Here is a 20,754-nt window from a genome sequence, read left to right as displayed (position 1 = left end):
GGGGGGGGGACCAGCTGTGTGGAAGAATCCTGTTCAGACCCACAGAGGGGGGAGTCTCATCTGATCTGGTTTCGGTGAACTATCAGCACCAAAACAAATACGCTGTTTAGAACGACATCAGACGCTTACGGGGAGAGGGAAATTCATTCAAATTCTTTTTTTGCCTCTTTCCCGCAAAAGGTGCATCCAGGAAATGAGTACTTTGCCTCGCACTCGCTCGCCCGCCGCTTGACACATCCTCCACGTTGCATCAGTGCACAACAATGCGGCAAGAGCATCCTGTGGCGGCTCATGTGCCACCCCCGTGCTGTTTTGCACTTCTTTTTAACACAGTTAACAAGACTGACAGTCAGTCTCGGGATTTCAATCACACACTTGCAACGTGCTGGTCTTTTGGTGACTTTGAGAGCTGAAAACAAAGCAGTTTCGAAAGTATTTTGGCCTGATTTACTGCCGCTTCACCATTTTTGACTTCTCTAATATGGCTAAAATAAAGGTTGGGAAACACTAGTCTAAAGAACAATTTAAGAATGAGGCCATACCTGCAGCTCGCACCACGCCACTTCCACCGTAGTCTCCGTATCGAGCCCCTTGTACACCGTCTTGAAGGAGCCTCTCCCGATCTCGATGTCGAACTTCAGGAAGCGTCCGTCCGGCGACGTCCCGACCGCTTTTGTCTCCGCCTCCTCGATATCCTCCTGCACTCGCTTCTCGGCCTCCCGCTGCTCGGCGCGCGCCTTGGCCAGCTCTGTTTCCCGTTCCTTCTCCTCGGACGGACTGCCGGCGCTGCCCTCTGGCGATTTTCCGTCTTTTGCAACCTCCCGCGCCGCCTCGTCATGTTTGTCTCCCGTTTTGTTGTTGCCATCCAACGCTGTCGAGCCGGGCTCTTTTACCCGTTCTGCACGATGTACAACAGCGTTACTATTATGACTTACATCTGCCGCGTTGCCCTGGCCCGCATTTTGGATTGGCCCCTCTCCAGATCCTCCGCCAAGCCCCGAAGCAGGCTGAGGGATGGCGCTTTCTATAGACAGCTCCTGGAGCACCACCCGGGCATCTCTCTCTGCGGGTCCAGACCTCGAGGGCTGAGGAGCTGAAACGTTTGACGGCCCCCCGCAGTCCAGCGGCGACATGAGGATCACAGCCCCCTTGCTGGGCAGGTCCAAGGCGGTGGCGTTGGAGTCGCATATCACACTCCGGCGGAAGAAGCGATGCTCGGCTGTCTTGGAGTCTCGGTCCATCGTGTGCCGCCGCCGCCGCCGTTGGACTTCCGGGTGGCCCTCCAGGTGCCCCTCCAGTTTCTCGACCACATGCGTGTCCGAACTGGCGGAGCCGTTCACATTCTTGCGGGGGTTCTGAAGCGACGGCGATGGTGGGGCCGGGGCAATGAACGTCACCGCTTTGCTGTCGCGTTTGCTTTCTGACATTCTTCCCCTTCGGTTGGACACCACTGAGGAGGAACTCTGTTCTGCTTTCAGCTCTTCAACCTCCAATCAAAAAGTCAACCTAAGCAGGAACAGAAATAAAGCATCCTCCAAATAACATTCTGTGTTCTGAACTGGTTCAACAAGACAGGCTACACTTCTGCTAAGTCCCTCTTGAGGGCTCAGGGAAGCCCCGGGAGATGATGGGGGGCTTTCCTAGGAAGATCAGGGAGGGGGGAGTCAAGAGGCAGTCAAAGGAAGGGGGGTGCAAGCACTGCAAGGAGGTGACGCTAGTGAGATCAACACCCAAATCCATCCTGCTGCCAACATCCAGGGAGGATCCACCACGACATGGACAAGCCAATTATGTTCTCATGGCCTCCTGAAGCCTGATAAGAGACAAAAATGTTGGGAATCCAAGATCCACTTTGAGGTCCAGGGGACTTGACCTTGGTAGGCTTCTGGATGTGGTTGCTGATTAGAAAGGCCCAGCCTGGTCTAACCTGGCCAAGCGTTTGTCCGATTCTGTCTTTGTCACTGGAATTAGAAGAAATAGGCATTGAAATATTGTTTGGGTTAGCCTGGAACAAATGTCCAGCCGCTAACAAGACAGTCACTCTACCAATAAACATCACGTGACTTTCTGGTTCTTTGTTGTCCGTCTGCTGCGACGTGTTCCTTGTCATTGATCAATCGGACGACCAAGTTGTCCGTGGCTGCAACAGCGGTAAGTAAACACAGCGGAGGGAGAAGATGGATGCTGCTTCGGCTGCGGTGAAGTGGAACAATGAAACAGAAGGAAATGTTTGTCACGAAGTGGCAACAATGCCCGCTTGCCTCTTTGATGATTCCTCCCGGAACGCCGTGACACAGTGAGGGAAAAAAAAAAATACTGCAGATTTTGTTTTCTTCCAGCAATAAGAATGGCTTGTGGTTCGATAAAGTCATCAATGGAAGTGATTTATTCATCCTTTGAAGGAATGTCATGACCTATGACTAACCCCGACAAGCCAAGACGTGGCTGATTAGATTAGGGCATTTGGACGACTTCATCGTCAACCTGCACGCGAGCTTCTGATGAATAAATTATGTGATTTTTTTTCACTGCCGAGGCGTGATGTAAAAGTGCCGCTCCCCTTTAATTGCTCCTCACTCCCAAATTATCCCAAAGTCTCCGCAGCCTGGCTAACCTCAAGGTCAGTCTGCTCACTGGTCAGTTAGCAGCTTAGGGAAGAGGGGGCAGGGATAGAACGGCTGCACAACAACTCCACGCATGTCTGGAAACCACGTAAAGTATGTTTATCAGGAAAGTAAATTTGCTCGGTACTATGAAAGGCAGGGGCACACAGAACCGTTTAAGCCTTTTTTGGATTCTCGCATTAATCACTGACAAATTAAGGTTAATATTGACAAATGCATGTTGGCAACTATTTTTATGTGGAGCAAAAAGAAAATGTTTTTCCCCCATATTTGAATAAAATTATTATTTTATTGATAATTATTTATTAATCATTGGATATGCTTTCAAAAATTTTCAGTGCATTTGTTTTTCATTCGAATCATTCGTCAATGAATGAATTCATTGTCAACTGGAATCTAAATTATTTCCTGCCAATGACGCGCACTTTGGTCGAGTTGGTATTCCAACAGGTCGGCATGGAAGAGGGTCTCACCCAGCTTGTCTGTGAAATTCTGGCGCAGAAAGCCACAGGAATGAGACACAGATCCCGACTGACGGTGCCACTGCATGAGATCACCAGAGCTTTTTACCCCCCGCCCCCCCAAAAAAAACTACTTTGTGTGATCTACAAATAGATATGCAACCACTTTTGAATAAAACAAAGACTTAAGTGTTGTCAAGTTGTCATCTCGGCATTGCACCAAGCTTACCCCCCAAAAAATTCAACCTCAGACTCTTGGAGGAATTTAAACAACTGCTGTAACTACTTCATAAACCGCTGCAATTAACTGTACGGTGAAACCCTCCCACCCCGGTTCAACGCATAGAACGGAGCCTTCGGCGACTGCTTGCAGAGGCAGAAGGATGCCTTGCAGGTCTTGGGCAAGTCACAGCCATGTTCCAGCCTGCAGTCCAGGTGCAGACGGCCTTGGTCGTGCGTGAGACAATAGGTGATGCCGAGTGATGACAACGACGCCGCACAGCTGTTTGTCCTATCTGCGGCCAAAAGGCATTTCTGTGATGTGAAGCAGCTGCATGCCACATTCCCTCCAAGCGGACTGCAAATTTACTGTAACCAGATTTTTGCATTTCATGTTGGGCTGGCTCAAATGACCCAATGCAAAGTGAAATAATGACGCTTGAGGAGGATGACAAGCAAATGAGCCACGAGGTGTGTTTTCGCTCTGATTTCCTAATAGCCCAGCGTTGTCATGAGGAGTGACTCAGACAAGAAGTCAAGAAAAGTGCAGTCCCTCTTTCTTTTCCTCGCAGTGGCGAATAACTTTTGACAAGATTGCTTAATAAAGTTTTAATCTAAAAATGTCAATGTAACTTTCAGTCTAACCATCACCGGGCTGCGCTGACCAATAACGAATTTGCATGAAATGCAAAAGTCATTACTGTACTTCTGCTTTTGATCATACTTTGTCACATCCTTTTGCCGTTCATGGGAACACTCAAGTGAGGTCAAAGTGACATGAACTGTGCTGCTTAACAGGAAGGAAGAAAACAATTAACGTTTGCGTTATTAAAAAGTCCAATAAAATGGAGGAAATTGCAATTTGATTAGATTTTTTGGAATATTTAGTCTACTTACGGATTGTTTTGACTTGTTATGAACTCTCAATTTATCGTCAGGAACATCAACATGAGAGAAACGATCAAGATTATCGCAGTCTCATGAGGAAAAGCAGACGCCTTGTTTCTAGTGTTTGTAGTCAAGCAATTCCTTTGGTTAACTTAATAAATATCTTTCAGCATGTGAACAACCCTGGAGAAAATTCTGTTTTGTGCATCTCACAAGTCTGAATGTAAGAGCATAGCGATTACCTGTTACATTTGTTCTTGCGGGAGATTTGCGAGCCACAAACTTGATGGAGAGTCTCCCTTCCCCTTCTCCTGCTGGGGGGTCCGCTGCAAAAACCGCGCACACGGCGTGTCACGACGGTGCGTCACATTAAACCCATAGACGCCTGACGAAAACCCCAGAGAGACGGACGGGTACAAAGCCGACAACAACGCGGCTTCGCCATCACTTCGAATGTCCTTGTCGACAGATGAGAAAAAAAAAGAGCTCCGAGAAGCGGCGCGATTAGCGGGACGCGCAGGCAGCAGCAAACCCCCAGACAGACACCTCCCACCGGGCTGAGAACCCAAGTTCGCCCGCTAATGTCGCGGCGGGTCTGGTGCTTTCTCTCCGTCTGGTGTCAGTCAAAATGTTCACACTATTTTAAGGATGTATCCACAACTTGTCCATTGAGTGCCATGTTAAGTGAGTAAAATCCCCGGAGAGGCTTGTTGAGTTTTAGGTTTTAAGGCTCCGGGTTGGAGTCTCGTTGGGTTCTGAGCTGCACAACAGCGATGACTCGACACGGCAACTGCTGTGTGAAGCCAGGCGACATTAACCCGGAAAAGACACGGAAGACACGAGTGACCTTCAAAATAAAACGTTACAGCGGTCACTTCTGTATATGGTTACCTCATCATTGTGTACAGCCCGAAGGCCCACCATAAGCATTTCAATCACATACAAGTAATAGGTGTGAAACTCATTGTTTAGCAAATTTGCACGTTCCCAACTTTGCGAGATTTTACAATCATTTGACAATTTTGTTTTTATTTTGTGGGGTCTCATCGGAAACACATTCTTGTTTTTTATCGACAACTTTGCATTCAACACGTTTTTATTGTAATTATTTAATGTTCATGTACTGTTTTTGTCCGTTTTTGTGGCGGTGGAGGGTGTAAACCACTTTTATGGACCAGGTTGTTGTAAATAACTACATCAACAATGTATTCATGGTGTTAAATTTGCATAATTATGGTTGTGCTTTTTGTTCATTTAGTGTTAGCTTTAGTAACATTAGTATCATCACAAAAGTGTCCACTGAATGCATTCCATCGGCAGCATAAATATGATAGGAATATATGGAAATTGCTTCACCTGCTCAACTGCGCCATCCATCCATTTTTGTGCTGATCTTCATTAGAGACGCGGGTGATCTGGAGCCAATCCCAGCTGACTTTGCAGGCCACAAAGAGACAAACGAGCATACACATTTGCATTTACACAGAAGGACAATTTCAGGTCTACTAGCCTTTGGTCGACCAATATTTTAAAGTGAAGTGAAGTTCTACGCATTCCACCAGAATATACTCACCCCTTCCATCAGCCCCTCACTCCGAATGACTTGTCAGTAGGCCTGATTTATTCCATTCTCTCTCATCACTCTGACAAGCAACAAGGTTTCACTGGAAGGCATCTGCCTGCATACAAGAGCGACACGTATTCCAGCGATGTGGATTATACGACACGCAGCAGTTGCGCCCCCGGGGGCGACACCTCCCACTGAGGTGACAGATCAGACCGGCGGCTCTGTTCACATCCTCACTATTGACTTCTTAACATTCTGCTTATTTAAAAACAAACGAGTACAACATTTCTTGTGGCCTTGTTTTCAACTTTTCTTCGTCGCACTTTACCTGACAAAGCTCAATCAGTCCCATCGGCTATTAGTGCAACTGGAGGACAGCGTGGCCCCAAGTTATTGAGGTTGCCGGTAATCGGGCCCGCCAGCTTGGCGGGTTGCAACAGGTCGTAAACTCAAGCCAAATCGGGCTACTTTCACTCTCACTTTGAGTACTTTCTCCTCAAGTCTTCTGCTGTCAGATTCCTCTTTTCATCCATCTGGGGTCAGAGAGGAGAAAGAAAAAAAAAACAAGTCATCTGTCGGATGAAATGACACAAATAGAGTTCTTGTGTCGGAAATATGGACTTAATGGCTCTCAAATATTTATTATTAGTTTTTGTTGACCATGTTTGTGATGAAAGTCGAGTTGGCGTCGACCTCAAGCTTTAAACAGCAATGCAAAGTCGTAAAGTCGACTAGTTGACTTATAGATTAACAGTATTTGTCAACTTTGCTAGCTGTCCGAATCTTGGGGGAACCTACGCTCTGTTATATTCTTTTTTTTTTCCCAAATCCCATCTTATTTGCAGTTTCTCCCGAGTGTTTTTTATTTTCTTCAATGGCAATTATAAGGAAGCATCATTTACTCACACATTTTCGCTACTGGCAGTCAGGCTTGGATCCACCGTTCCTAAAAAGAGAATTCAAAACCATGAGAAACTTATGGAATGGCAACTTGTTTAGCTACATAAAAGAGGCAAAACATCAGCACACAGTCATTGTTACTATAATCCATCCATCCATCCATTTCCTAGTTTGCTTATCCTCACGAGGGTCGCGGGAGTGCTGGAACCTATCCCAGCCGTCTTGGGGCAGTAGGCGGGGTGCACCCTGCACTGGTTGCCAGCCAAGCGCAGGGCACACGGAGGCAAAAAAAAAAAAAAAAAAAAAAAAACATTTGCGCTCACACTCACACCTGGGGACAATTTAAAGTGTTCCATTAACCTGCCACGCATGTTTTTCGAATGTGGGAGGAAAACGGAGTACCCGGAGAAAACACACACAGGAAGGCCGGAGATGGAATTGAATCCTGCACCTCTGGAGTGTGAGGCGAGCGTTCTAACCAGTCATCACCACGCCGCTGCTCCTGTAACCATCCATGCAAAAGTGTTCCTGCAGCTCACCAACAAACATGCCCTGCAGTAAATCCTTCCACCAGAAAGTGTCACTAAAGAGTCCGATCTTGATTTCTCCATCAAAATGTCTTTTCCAATCTCTTGTGGAATCCCATTCTACTCCTCAAGGACATATGTTCTCGATCCCGCTGGTAAGTGTCCAATTTGGAGGCAATTAGAGTAAACTGGCTCTCTCTCCCCCCGCGGCGCTTGGGTGAAGTTTGAATATGACCTTGTGGTTTGGTCGCAAACTGTAAGTGGGAATTCCTCAGTGGGGCGGATGACAATGGGAGGATCTGCATTCACCTCGGCGATGATCATCCTCTTTTATGGGCTTGTTAGGTGTCTTGCAAAAGAGTGGGCGGCAACGTTGTGGCAACACAGAAGCTGCCGTTGATGTCATCTTCTTCATCGATGCGGACAAAGTCTACCTCATCTCAGGGCAGTACGTCTGCGCCCGGTTTGTCCCGAAATAGCCACACTCTAAGCACCATGATTGCGAAATTGGGAAATGCGGGCCTCGTCTCTGGCATTTGATGATCGGATGCAAATGAGACAGTCAGGAGTTCACTTTCATGGCAACATGGAAAAAATGTGCAATTTGGTGATTAAGAAACCATCTCAGCCCTGAATTAATTCGATTCAAAACATTTTTATGTGCTAGGATGGCGCAACTGGGGCACAGCGGGGGGCCCAGGCACAAAAGCACATTCTGAACCTTTTGAAATGGCAAACATCAACACTGACCCATTTTGTGCACACGACTCAGCGACTGCCAGCGTTTCCATTTCGTCTCTTCAGCGGCCTCGTCTTTAATAATGAACGCTCCACATTGGTGCGTCACTGTTTTGGTCATGAAAGGGTTAAAGCCCCATATTGGGCTTGTCATTTCGTTTTGAATTATATGAAAAATGCATTTCTATGACAAATCAGTTTGTTTAAGCGCAACATTTTCTGCACAGGCAAACATATGCAATTTAATCGGGAAAAGGCGTCATGTGGTCGGTTCGTACTCTGTCTTTCGCGTGCATACGTGACTGGCACTGCCTGGTTGCTGTCTCCTTTTGTGTGTGTGTGTGTGTGTGTGTGTGTGAGGTAGACAGCAAGAGACCAGCAGAGCCTGGCACTGAAAAATGAGAGTGAAGGAGACAAAGAGTGTAAAGACAACAATGAGACAGGCTGACAAACACAAAGGGGATGGTTAGTGCTTGTGCACAAAGTGTCACATGTCACTGCAGCTCATTTGAAATCTCGTCTTGGGCCAGTGGGAAAATAGTAAAAAGAGAAGACTTTAATATCAGATCATTTCTTGTGTCGTAATTACATAAACTCCGCCGCCCAATGGCAGCCTCGCGCCGGGAGGGCCGTGCCAAAAATAACTTTTGGGCACTCATAAAAACGTTTCCCATTCACCCGATGTTGAAGGATGCCGTGAATGAAAGAAGCCCGCGTGGCAGGTCGCGCCAGTGTTTCGCAACTGTTTACACACGCGCAACATTGCTACACTTTGTGCTGAAGTGACTCAACCCTCCTGGGGGGGGGGGCCTTAAGTGTACTTTGAAGCCTTCGAAAAAGTCAATTGAGCTGTCCAAAGCACATCTAGCTTGAAAGTGTCGGCAAGGTGCTTTCCTTTAACTATTATGGACTCTATTTCTTTCAAAGGATGACTGGAAAAGGTACAACAAGAAGCAACTTGCGGAGCGCAGCAAACAAGAAGGCGGGGTGGCTCAACTCTTAAAGTCTCGAGGAATGATTATAGAAAATGGTGGGCGGGCTTGTTATCACAGCCTCTCATTTCGGGATTAGCGTGGAATTTGCTGCTATAATAGTCCCCCAAAAACAATCGGACTGAAATACTCCATTGTGTGCCAACAGGACAGTCAAGAGAAACATAAGTCCGGAAAACCATAAGATAGAATTTGTGGAACAGCCCGAATCAAACGGGAACATTCCTAGAATGTTGTTCGATGTGACCGAAAGTACAGTTGGTGGAGAAATGTGAGCTTTTTGAGCCAAGCGGACATGTGCCGGAATTGGTTTTTGTTTTTTTTGTTTTATGAAACATCAGTACTGTACATGAAAGGTTCTGCTTTCAACATTTGGCCTTGTATTGAACTTGAATGATAGTGCAGTTTGTCTCTTTTTTTTTTCTTGAGCGCCATCGGGTTGCATTCAAGGGGAAGATTGCGGACACTTCATTTAATGACATAAGACGAAAGCCGCACCAAATATTCTGTTATAAAAGCAAGTACCGCAGGGCTGCGACTTAGGTACCTTTGTATTTATTGCAGATTACGCGAAGATGGACTAAACACGCATGCAACAAGTGTGTAAAGAGAGAGAAAAAGAGAACGGGAGCCGAAGGGGGGGAGACTGGGAACGAGGTCAATAAGCTAATTGTTTCTGGTGCCGTGTCCTCTCCAGCTTGGCGCAATTTCCTCTCACAGGGACCTCTGCCATCGTCGTGTTTTCAGTGTGCGCGCTTGCCCGCAACGCTCCCGAATATGCAGGGACTAGGAAAGACCGAGCGCGGAGACCAAGGCCGAGACATGGACCTGACGTCGCAGAGATCCACCATGCCGGTCGGCGGTCCCCTGCAGGTTCGTGAGTCGCTCGTCTCTTACGATGTGAATGATGCGATGGGGCTTTGCCGCCAAGATGCGGTATGTGCGGCCTACGTGAGAGCTGAGGATCACACGGGCTGCCGGGTGACTCCCGGCACAGCACGCCGCGCACTATTTTGAGACAAAAAGCCACGCCAGCGACATCAATCAAATATCAATTAGGGCCTAGGTGCCAAGGCTAATAATGCACGCTAATGAAGCGGCAGGTCAACAGAACAGCTACTCACGAAAGAGGGTCAAGGTGGGGTCGGCTGCCTTGAGATGAGGCTTTTGTCAAGCTTTTAAGAATTGGCTGAAACTTATGAAAGTTGACTTGGACTTGAACTACATAACTTGAGTGGTCAATTGAAAAAAAAAATTCTGTAAAGAAATATTTTTTTGGGTGGAGTGCGCGCAAACCTGGAAAATCAACAGAGTGCAGAAGACTGAGCGAGATTGGATGACTCGACTTTGTTGACGTCGCGGCGACTCAACATGACTGGCTTGATATTCGCCACAGATTAACACTTGAGACTTGCACATTAGTGACTCAGTTCCACCTTCGCCCTCGGGGTGCTCCAATACGGTTGTATTGATCTTCCACACGCACATGCGTGCACTTTCGCCCTCACGCCTATCAAGGTCCATATTCTGTATCAGTATTGCTTGCTCCCATCATGCAATAGGCCTATCAACGACGAGTATATTTAGCCACACGGTGAACAAAGTGCTCTTACTCAACAGCTCTGCGTGTGTGTGAGTAAGGGTCGATGAACGGGTGAGAAAAGTCACAGGTGGTATGAGAGAGAGTCCGTGTCATTAATCGAAACGCAGGGGAGACGTTGGGGGGGGTCAGCTGCAGAAGTATTGGGACACCCGGTGCTTGCAGCCAATGAGCTAATTTGGTCCAAACAAAATCCCAAGAAAAATCAAAATATTAACGGAGAGACGCAAAAACGAGCTTCCGGGCTGATCGAGTTTGTGCAAATTCCCTCAAAATAATTCTTGGTATTTGTTTCTGGACACCACATGCCAGTGGGAAGCGGAATGGTAATGACATTTTATCTATCAGCTGGATGGCAGATGTGGTTGTCGCTTGTGAATTGAGAAGGTTCGTCACTGCATCCGCCATGAATGCTGGCGCTGTTCATTCATCCCACTCATTTTTTTTAAAACAAGAATTATTGCTCCCTCATGCCCTGGGTCCTCACACAGTCAACACAAACATGGTAGTGTACCTAAAAAGGTAAAGTAGGTTTACATTGGAGCATTTAGTTAGCTCAGAAGGTAGCCAAGCAAATATAAGGTGTATATGGCGGCAATTAAAGAGTGCACACAACATCATTTCCGAAATGTTTTTAGCACCACAAATGAAAGGGATCCTCTTAATTTGTTCGCGGTTCTCACGGTGGCGCAACTGTGCGACGAATCTATTTCCAAGGTGTGAGGATCTTTGCACCTCTCGTCCACTTTCTATGTATAGCGCCACAGCGACGCGGCGCCGCCCGCTGACGCGAGAATGAGTAGGACTCACGCGGCCTTTCCAAGCATGACAGCCAGGTTTCGAAGTAAAGAGGACTTAGTTACACAAGCTGTTGAAAAGGAGCTGCATTGCAAAGCTGCACGAGAACAATAGGCACAACAACAGCCAAAATGAAAGCTCGATTAAGACACCTGTAACAGCAAAAGTAATGACTATGTGTGCGTGCGTGTGTGTGTGTGTGTGTGTGTGTGCGCGTGTGTGTGTGTGTGTGTGTGTGTGTGTGTGTGTGTGTGTCCCCTGCATGGCAACTGTCACATTCTGAGGGTGAGTGTGAGGAACCAGAATGTGTGTGTGTGTGTGTGTGTGTGTGTGTGTGTGTGTGTGTGTGTGTGTGTGTGTGTGTGTGTGTGTGTGCGCGTGTGTGTGTGTGTGTGTGTGTGTACGCGTGGGTGGTTGGGTGTCCACCAGGTACTGTTGTGGGCCACTTTGCGGAGTAGTTAATGTCCCCCAAGAGTGGTTAAATCCTCACATGGTTTAGGGTGTGGTGGTTATGTAAGACGTGTGTGTGTTTCACGGTCACCATCGTTTATAAATGGTGACCGAACTGTTGCCGTGGCGACACGCCTGTTGAACTGTTTATAAAATAACCCGAGGCTGCTACTGTGTTCAGTCAGTACATCACAGCATATCAAAGCAACCCCTCGATGCCATGTGTATACGCCCCCCCTCCGGGTGGCTTTGAGCAGTTTAATCATCTGTTTTCGCTTCACTAACAGACAGACAATGATGTGCCGTCTTATATAATGCACACGCAGCGCTAACAACGAACATTTAATCCACATGTTGACATTTCTGCTCGCTTCCTCCTCCGCGGCGGCGGCGGCAAACAGTCCATAAATTGCCAAACGTTCCCATCTTGTCCCTTGACACTCTCAAGGCACGCCTCCACTATTGTAAATCTGAATTTGTGCAAGTGTACCCAATAAAGTGTCCGGCAAAGCTTGAAATAAGCGTTTTGACACAGCTTTTTTTTTTTTTGGTGCTAACCCTCCATCCGATCCTGCCTTTCTTCTGCTTCATCCGAGTGTTTTCTTTTCATTTCTAGAGGGGAAATGACAGCGGATTCATGTTGAATCTCAAAAAGCTTAATGGGACAACGAGCCCAGTTGGCTTCATTTGGTGTGTTGAAAAACACCGTGGCCACTTGACTCCAAAATACACTGGGCCTTTAAAAATCCAATCACCCCTTCCCGGGTTTTCTCATAATACTTCTCTTTTCACGCAGCTCATAAAACCACGGAGCAGATATGGACATGCTTATCATATTATCCTTTTAACTGCTGCTTTGTCAGACACATGGCCACACGGCCGCAGTGTAAACATCAAACGGGACGTAAAGAGACATACGGTAATACCTCAAATAGACACAGACCAAGTCGGGACTCTGCACACATCCGCAGACGGTGACCAAATACATTTCCCAAGTTATTAGTTCCCATGAGCCCCCTCTGCAAACATATAGACGCGACATATTTAGAACCCCCCCGGGAGCGGGTTTGTGTCAGTCATTTAGAACGATCCATGTGTCCTTTGACCTCCTCGACCAAAACAAACAAGCACGGTTCCACGCAGACTCCAAAGGAAAAAAAACATGAAGAGGTGATGGATTTACGGTGATGTATGTATTTGCTGTAACGGCTGAACAAAATGCGCGTCGTTCCTGGAATCCGAGTAGAAATTAGTCGAAAGCGCACTCCGGTGTTTATTTGAGCCAAAGCCAAACAAGCGGCCAAAGCTGTGCTGACATGAGAGACACGTCTGCACACGATCGTGTTTTCTGATTCATTCGATCTGCACGCGGGATGGTCTAAATGTGTTCGGGGGACATTTTAGTCTATGTTAATAAATAAAAATTTCATCTGTGATCACAGTAGAATCAAACCATACACTTCAGGGACTTGTCAGACCCTTTTTTTACCTTAAGTCTTGAAAAATATTTGATAAAAAAATTGAAATAACTACCTGGGATATAATACGTGGACTCTGAAAAGACATAAAAATACATCTTTCGGAGTCAATGAGTTTTAAACACAATCACGTGATGATATTTTTGGCCACTTGTGACCTGGATCATTTTCGACTGCAGTGCGGTGACTTTTGAGGGTGCATGGCTTGAAAAGGCGGAGGATGGTCAGTAAAAATGCATTTTCCCTTTACACACACATAGAGAGGAAGGAAGTGTGTGTCGTGGCCTCCAAGGAAGGTCCGAGTCATGAAAGCCAGGAAGGGTGATGTCACACCTCGCAACGTGCAAAGCGTGTACACTCCGCACGCAATTTTTTTTTTTTTTTTGTCCAAGACAAAAAAAACACCCCGATAGAGAAAACGTCGCAAAAAAACGTTCTGTTCCCTTCAAGAGATCTGTTCACACACCACACCCCCACCTTTAGGGCAATCTAACGTCTGCGGTGTACTGCTAATTACAACATATGTACGCACGCACCTATACGCTTCATGCAGGAATCGTGTTAGCATCCCTCCCCTGTTTGCAGCCATTATGTTCGATCTTGTTTGCTTTGGATACAGACCCGACCGTGACTAATTGGGATCAAAATGTCCCCACAATTAGATTTAATTCATGTTCGTTAACCCTGTCAGGGACATCCATATGGTGCGTGAAGGATAGTCCGCCACGGCCCCAAAACGATTTCATTGATTTCCACTATTTACAAAAAAAAAAAAAGAAAATCAAAAACTACATTTGCGACAACTACTCGAAAGAATTCACTGACCTCACTTCTTATGATGACCACAGGAGAATGCAGCACCGCAGCATGACAGTTAAGCCTGGAAGTAAAAACCGTACGTTAGTTTCACAAGCGTTGTATTCGACTTATATTGGCCAAGTTGTGGTTCAGCGACTACTGTATTTTCCTAGTTTATTCGCAGCCCAAAGAAGCCCGAGGAATTCCAGCTATTGCGCTGACAAAAGGCCTGCTTGAAATCCGCGCTTCTGCTCTCCAAACATGCCTCGGCCGTAATAAAAACTTCCAGCAAGCGCTCAACAATGACGAGTACATTTTTTACAGCGCGACAAATCATGCCGCAGGGTGAGAACATGCTATTGTGGTGAGAACGTGTCGTTCCTCTGATAAGCGGCGCTGCATGATTTGCTGTCATGTGTATGCTCGGGTGCAATAAAGCTATATTTACACTTGTTTCATAGAAGGAAGATGTGCACTGGGTTTCCAACCAGTTCGAAACCAGCGGCATGCATACTTGTCATTCTGCACAACTCATCACTTCTTCTCTAGTCGGGGACATTTTTCTTGGACGTGTACGAGTTAGCATTGGTTGCCATGACAGTATGTACTCTGTATGGGCCAAGCATTGATGGACAGATGCATCTCGGGCTCAGCCCATTTGGCACGCACCTGCACATATCCGCGCGTACATATGCAGCGCACATGTCGAGGGACGTCAGACAGGCAGGCCGAATGATGGTATCGCGGCCTGGAGCTGAGGTCATCCCCCTTACGCAACGCACTCCTGACAGCAGAGGAAAACCAGGATTGTATTGTTTGGACACACACACACACACTAGAAAATGCACTGCAATTCAAGTCCATTTGCTTGCAACTAAGGATTCAGCATCAAGTATCAAGTATCGTAGTATCGGAGTAATTTTACAAGTTCTCAAATAGGATCTGGATGGAATCCGATCTATGTAAAGCCACTCATCAACCCGGTTCACCTCCACTGAACATAGTACAGGAAGCAATTACGGCTTCCTTCCAAACTTGTGTAACAATAGCGGTCGGCGGTATGTAATGCAAGTGAAACGTTCTGACAGGTTGAGCGACACGATCTCGCCAATGGTTTTAGCGGCCCACTGCCCAATTACCTTGACATCCATCGGCCTAAATTTTGACATTTTTGCATGCCAACTTGAAACCGGTCAGGTTCTAGAAAAACGACTAAAAACATTGTGTTGAAAAAAAAAAAAAAGCATTGCAGATGGAGTGATGGAAGGACAAGCACATTCAAAATAAAGTGACTCCACTCCTTGCTGGAGGTTCCGCCGCCCCCACCACGATTGGCTTTTAAAGCAACCAGTCAGAGTGCAGGGGAGGAGCACTTCCTGTGAGGTAAGGGGGGGGGGGGTGCTCCCATGTGGTCTTCTGTATGTTTACAATACAATACAATACAATGTATCGTTATTTATGTAGTGCTTTCACAACAGCCGCAGCAGAAACAAAGCGCTTTACAGAACAGTTAACATGAAATAAAATACGGTAATATTGTGTTGCAATTTAAAGCGTAAAAGCTGGCACGTATGGTGCCCAGCATTCTTGTGCAAGTAATGGGTCTGGTCTGTTGTTTTTCACGTGTGTGTGCGTGCGTGCGCGCGTGTGTCAGCTTTGGCTGTGAGGGAGTTTGTTCTGCAGGCTCGTGTTTTTGCAGATCGCTGCTTTTTAGGGATCTGCGGCTTTTACAAGGACTCTGAATTTCGAGGAAGAATTCCGTGGATAAACACACACACGCTGGGCTCACGACTAAATATATTTTCCGCTCCGAGGCGACGCCGTCCGTCCTTTCGCAACCGCTAGAGTGACAAAACATCTGCAGACATGAAACGGCGGATCAGATAACGGACGATCGTCTATGAGTAGTCACCAAGTGCATATGGTGTAGGATGCTGTTGCTTAATTATTTGCTCATATGTGACATTTTGACAAATATGATAATAGATTTGTGTCGTGGCGGTGGGGGAGGGATTCCCTAAATTCAAAGAACTTTATATTTTTGGTGCGCAAGTGTGAGAGACGTGGTGTTGACATTCTGCTTCCACCTGCCACGGCTGTAAATCACGATCTGTGAGCCCCGCTGTACCTGGCAGGCCAAATTCAGGGTAATATAAGAACACTGGAGCCCTTTCAATAAATCAGAGTACAGGCTTGTTAGAATGAAGTTGTGAAATGAACGCATCGGTCCGTGTAGCCTTTATGCAGCCATTGGAGGAAATTCCAGTGTTTCGGTTATGTGTGCATGTGTGTTGGCCGCCTGTCCAAAGCTGATGTAAATGGAGTGAGACCATAAGGGGGGAGGTGATGGACCCGTGCCAGCACATATACATTCTAAACATTCTTGAGCCACTCACTGCTGGCTCTTTGCAGTACCTTTTTTTCCTATTAAAAAGAAAACATGGCAAAAAAGGGCTTACTGGGCAAACTACATGTGTTTATCATATTTTCTTGACAATTCTAGGAATGACTGGATTTCTTCTGGGAGATTTTCCGGATTTGGTTCAAACTGGGTTGTAACTCATATCGTAAGTGGGGGTTGAAAATAAGACTTCTGCTTTTGTTTGGACTTGAGATGACATTTTCCTTGGAAAAAAAAAGTACCATCTAGAAGGAAATGTATCAGCGATACTTCGGTGCAAAAAGGAAGCAAGTGCAGTATTAGTAATCTGGTTACTGGAAGCACTTTCACTATGAACACACATAAAAAAAGCCCCCTGAAAAAACCCAACGGACTTTTTACTGCGCACTTTTTGTGCGCATGGTAAACCAAGCTGCGGCCCGACATTAAATTACAGTGTCCCATAAAAACAGCAAAGGGGTAAATATAAAAAAAACAACAGCGCTGTGAATAGCTGCCGTGTTTATTCTGGATTTTCAGAACAGAGCAGTGAGATCGTAAAGAAGTAAAATATGCCTCTGGCGGCCTGACGCTTCACATACTAGATACGTCTTCTTCTACACATCTCTATTTGTGTGCATGACGACAGAGGTCCAGAGTCAAACGATCCATTTGTGGACAGAAGGTTTGCTTCCGCGGCCAAAAATGTTGAGTAGTTCAGTATGTGCATCAGCAAGGCAAGCGACGAAAGAAGAAAACGGGGCCCCATCGGTCATTGTTGTGTGTGGTTACGTAATAATATGTCATCTGTTGTTTCTTTGAAAGTCATGCATCATATTTCCTGACTTACATTTAAAAAAATGCACAATCAAATATCTACTTTTGATGCACTGATACTACTTCTTTTCAGAACCAAGTACTGAGACTTGAAGTGTTGAAAATGTTCTGCTCCACATGCCCTGATCAATGCTTCCCTCTTATGGCTGCTTTTATACGACATCAACTTGACTGCTCGCTCCTGGTCATTCAGCATCTTGAGCGATACTGCCCTCACGTGACTGCTATTATTTAACTTCTGCACCATTATCTTCCCAATTTACGTTACTTGCCGCAATTTCCCGTGAATAATACGCAACTTTTTTAGCCCCCCAAATGAGTGTAATTATTTTTTTACCGCCAATAGATGGTGTCTTTTTGAGCTTTTGGCCAACAAGGTAACTCAATGTGCTTCACATAATTAATGGTAAAGAAAATAAAAAGCAGTTTTGTCAATTTTTTTTAACCCTAGGGTGGTTCATCCTCTAACCTGAACATGAACCTGTACGCCACCAAGAAGACCGCGGCCGAGGGGATGCTGGACATTGCTCTCTTCCTGGCGAACATCACACACATGAAGACCGTCATCGAGCAGGGTGCGGGATACAGGTGTGGACCTAGAAGCGATTCCATCATAAGTCAGTTTGGCAAATTGGGATCTGTCCTGAAGTGTGAATGCGAGTGTGAATGCATGTTAGTCTCTGCGTTGGCGCTCAACTACATGACTCAACTGGGAATAGGCTTCAACAAAAGGGACAGATGAATAGGTGTTGTGAATACACTGGCACGTCGATGTACAAATGTGTCTTTTGCGTACCTTTTCAGGTACTACGCAGCTGTCCTGACTCTCATCTCCTTCTCACTGGCTCTCCAGATAGTCGCCGGGATCCTGATCATTGTCATCGGTGAGCCATTCTTGTTGATTAGATCATATCCATCCGCCATGTTAACACACTAAAACACTGACACCTGTAACATGCATGAAATGCAAAAATAAATTCATTAAAATAATTTTTAAAAGCTGCTGGCGATGCTATTTAGAGATCTCTACATCTTGCCGTAGCTCGGCGAGACCTCAACGACGAGGCCAACCACAAGCGCCTGGACAGCCTCAACAACAGCGCCACCGTCGTCATCTTCCTCGTCTTTGTTACCAACGTCTTCATCTCTGTCTTTGGGATGGAGCGCACGGGACTCTTTGCCAGAATGCACTTTTAAGCTCCGAGGGATACACATTTCGGGGGGACAAACCTAATGCACTAATCACAATTAATATGAGGCTGCACATTGTTTATAATATGATGGCAGGCTCCCTCTAGTGGTTTAAATCCAGTATAGTAAAAATATATTTTGTAGGAATAAAACCTCTGCCTTGTTTTTTTCCAGAACCCATTGGCCTACTAACTACTGCATATTCAATGTTGGTCATGATGGTGATACTTTTGAAAATTATGAGCTGTTTACAAAGTTGTGTGAACCACCACAATAGACCAACCACATGCATATGTGTGTTGTGTGTGTCCAGCTCGGGTCGAGCTGACCCTGCTCCCCTCATACCAGCGGCTCTTAAACTTCCTCAACAATCTGACCACGGGCATCGTCTTCCTCACCTTGCTCGTCAACATCGTCAAGTCCGCTTTCGGCACGCAACGCAGCTGCCTGCTGCGATGGATGTTTCAGCGTTTTGTATTGTGAATACGGGTTGAAAAGATGCTGGTTAAAAAAGGGGGAAAAAGACAGACCACTAGAGGGCGCCACAGCACTAAGTTAACTTCAGTCCCCAACCTACAGTGGGACATCTGATCATGTTATCAGGTTACAGGGTGCATGATAGGGTTAAAGAGAATCAACTTTTATAGACATAGAACATATCTAAGGGGTCACTTCATTCTAACCTATAGATGTTTGAACCACGTGTACTTGTGTGTCTGTCCCGGCATGTGCACATTGCAGCACGCAGGGACCTGAACGTGGTGTCCAACCAGAGACGGCTGGACTACCTGAATAACGTAGCGACGGGTGTCATCTTCGTCACCACGGTCATCAACTTCTTCATCAGCTTCTTTGGGTCCAAGAGGACGGGTTTCTTCCGCTGGCTGCTCGCCCGGCTGCACTTCTGAAGAACAAAACATAACATATATGATGGATAAATTAGAATTAAAAAAAATATACACGACATGAATATTTTATGTGCTTGAGTGGAATCATTTTAACACGTTTTAACCCTTCCATGCACCCTGTAACGTGATAAGCTGTCCACTGTAGTAACCGCTGTCCCTGAAAGGGTTAATTTCTTTCACGAGGAACGTTCATTTTCAACATACTAATTTAATGTGAAGGTGTTCTACAAGGTGCATTTTGGACTCTTTGCAAGTGTTTTTTCAGCCCGATTTATCAGCAAAGGTGATAAATAAATGTATGGATGAAACAAACGTGTCTTTGGTGTGCGTGTGTATGTCACAGGGCGGCGGGATGTGAATAACTCCACTCTTCAAAAGCGCCTGGACTACTTGAACAATGTAACCACCGTCATAGTGTTCATCACCACGGTGCTCAACTTATTCATCAGCACCTTTGGCATGCAGCGCACAGGACACTTCCCATGGCTGATGATGCGCATTCACTGACACTCCCACCGACCTACAATAGAGACAGGAAGACATGGGAAGCTGTGTTGTCGTCACCTACAAGTTGGATATCCAGTTAAAACTATTAATCACTAACCTTTTCATGCAACAATAATGATAACGTGTAACCTGTTAACATGAGAAGCTGTCCACTGTAGTGACCGCTGTCCCTGAAAAGTTTGGAAGGATTTTAAGTTGCAGTCGTCCTCTTTTGAAACTGCTTTACTCATACTGTTAAAATAATATGACCTGATTGGGCAGTTTCAAAATAAAATCAAATTGCCAAACATAAAAATGATGAGTTGTCGGACTTAATGAATAAAAATGATTGATAATGAGGATTTGTTGACGTTGGAGTTGAAAAAAAGTAGGCCAAAGACACATTGCAGCGCAGGGGGGAGATTTGGGTGCAAATCTTTTTGTGCGTGGTGAACTTTAGCCAGCAGACTATATATACTGCAGCTGTCTGACTGACTGGCGCCCGGGGAACTGGGACACTGCGTGTGTTTGTTTGTCTCTGCGTGTGTGAGCGTGGATGAGGTCAGTGGGTGTCAAAGTTGGAAAGATTTCTTTGAGTGACGTGGAATTGTCTGTGAAAGAGATGAGTGAGCAGCTGAGAGCAGCCCACTACAATCATGAACGTTGATATGAATTCAGTGCTGTGGTGGGAAGTAACGTACAAGTACAATTACTTTTTTGACATTTTCCTATTGAAATCTACTCTTTGTCAAAACAATAGGTCATTTAGCATTTTTTTTATTGCATCAGTTCACAATGTTAGCAAAGTATTTTGATTTTACCTTTGTAATGAAATGTTTCAGGGTCTTTTTTTTTGTACTTTGAGTTGAATCAGTAGGCTACCACTACTTTTACAAATTCTTTACACAAGTA

General features: G+C 45.8%; 2 protein-coding genes and 2 long non-coding RNA genes across 7 annotated transcripts in view; 1 reads left to right on the top strand and 3 right to left on the bottom strand.

The window, feature by feature from the left end:
* LOC109520033 (serine/threonine-protein kinase WNK1-like) overlaps positions 1-4,986 on the bottom strand; it is a 38,513-nt gene extending 33,527 nt beyond the window's left edge. The window contains 3 exon segments of the mRNA XM_019876976.1: positions 543-1,961; positions 2,047-2,193; positions 4,435-4,986. Coding sequence (XP_019732535.1) covers positions 543-1,427 — 885 coding nt within the window. The 5' untranslated portion in view covers positions 1,428-1,961; positions 2,047-2,193; positions 4,435-4,986.
* Positions 4,987-5,580: 594 nt separating this feature from the next.
* LOC109520045 (uncharacterized) lies at positions 5,581-15,416 on the bottom strand. Its single transcript, XR_002169077.1, has 6 exons — positions 14,710-15,416; positions 14,068-14,122; positions 6,666-6,705; positions 6,088-6,292; positions 5,766-5,871; positions 5,581-5,623 (listed from the first exon to the last, which is right to left on the bottom strand). It is a non-coding gene; the product is annotated as an uncharacterized LOC109520045 (long non-coding RNA).
* Positions 9,600-20,022, top strand: LOC109520044 (ninjurin-2-like). Of its 4 annotated transcripts, none has more exons than XM_019877001.1 (4): positions 9,600-9,789; positions 17,709-17,845; positions 18,062-18,141; positions 18,762-18,964. In XM_019877001.1, the coding sequence occupies exons 1-4, from the start codon at positions 9,694-9,696 to the stop codon at positions 18,929-18,931; spliced, it is 483 nt and encodes a 160-aa protein (XP_019732560.1). In that variant the 5' UTR covers positions 9,600-9,693; the 3' UTR covers positions 18,932-18,964. The 4 variants fall into 4 exon arrangements, with proteins under 4 accessions (XP_019732560.1, XP_019732562.1, XP_019732564.1 ...); XM_019877003.1 differs by lacking the exon at positions 18,762-18,964 and adding an exon at positions 19,190-19,699 and having other exon boundaries at positions 9,601-9,789; XM_019877005.1 differs by lacking the exon at positions 18,762-18,964 and adding an exon at positions 18,300-18,635 and having other exon boundaries at positions 9,601-9,789.
* LOC109520046 (uncharacterized) lies at positions 17,769-18,394 on the bottom strand. Its single transcript, XR_002169078.1, has 3 exons — positions 18,288-18,394; positions 18,054-18,205; positions 17,769-17,853 (listed from the first exon to the last, which is right to left on the bottom strand). It is a non-coding gene; the product is annotated as an uncharacterized LOC109520046 (long non-coding RNA).
* Positions 20,023-20,754: the final 732 nt, after the last annotated feature.

Source organism: Hippocampus comes, unplaced genomic scaffold (assembly GCF_001891065.2).
Source record: "Hippocampus comes isolate QL1 unplaced genomic scaffold, H_comes_QL1_v1.1 scaffold127, whole genome shotgun sequence".
Lineage (NCBI taxonomy): Eukaryota > Metazoa > Chordata > Actinopteri > Syngnathiformes > Syngnathidae > Hippocampus > Hippocampus comes.
The sequence above is the reverse complement of the archived record's forward strand: the minus strand, read 5'-3'. Positions and strand labels throughout refer to the sequence as shown.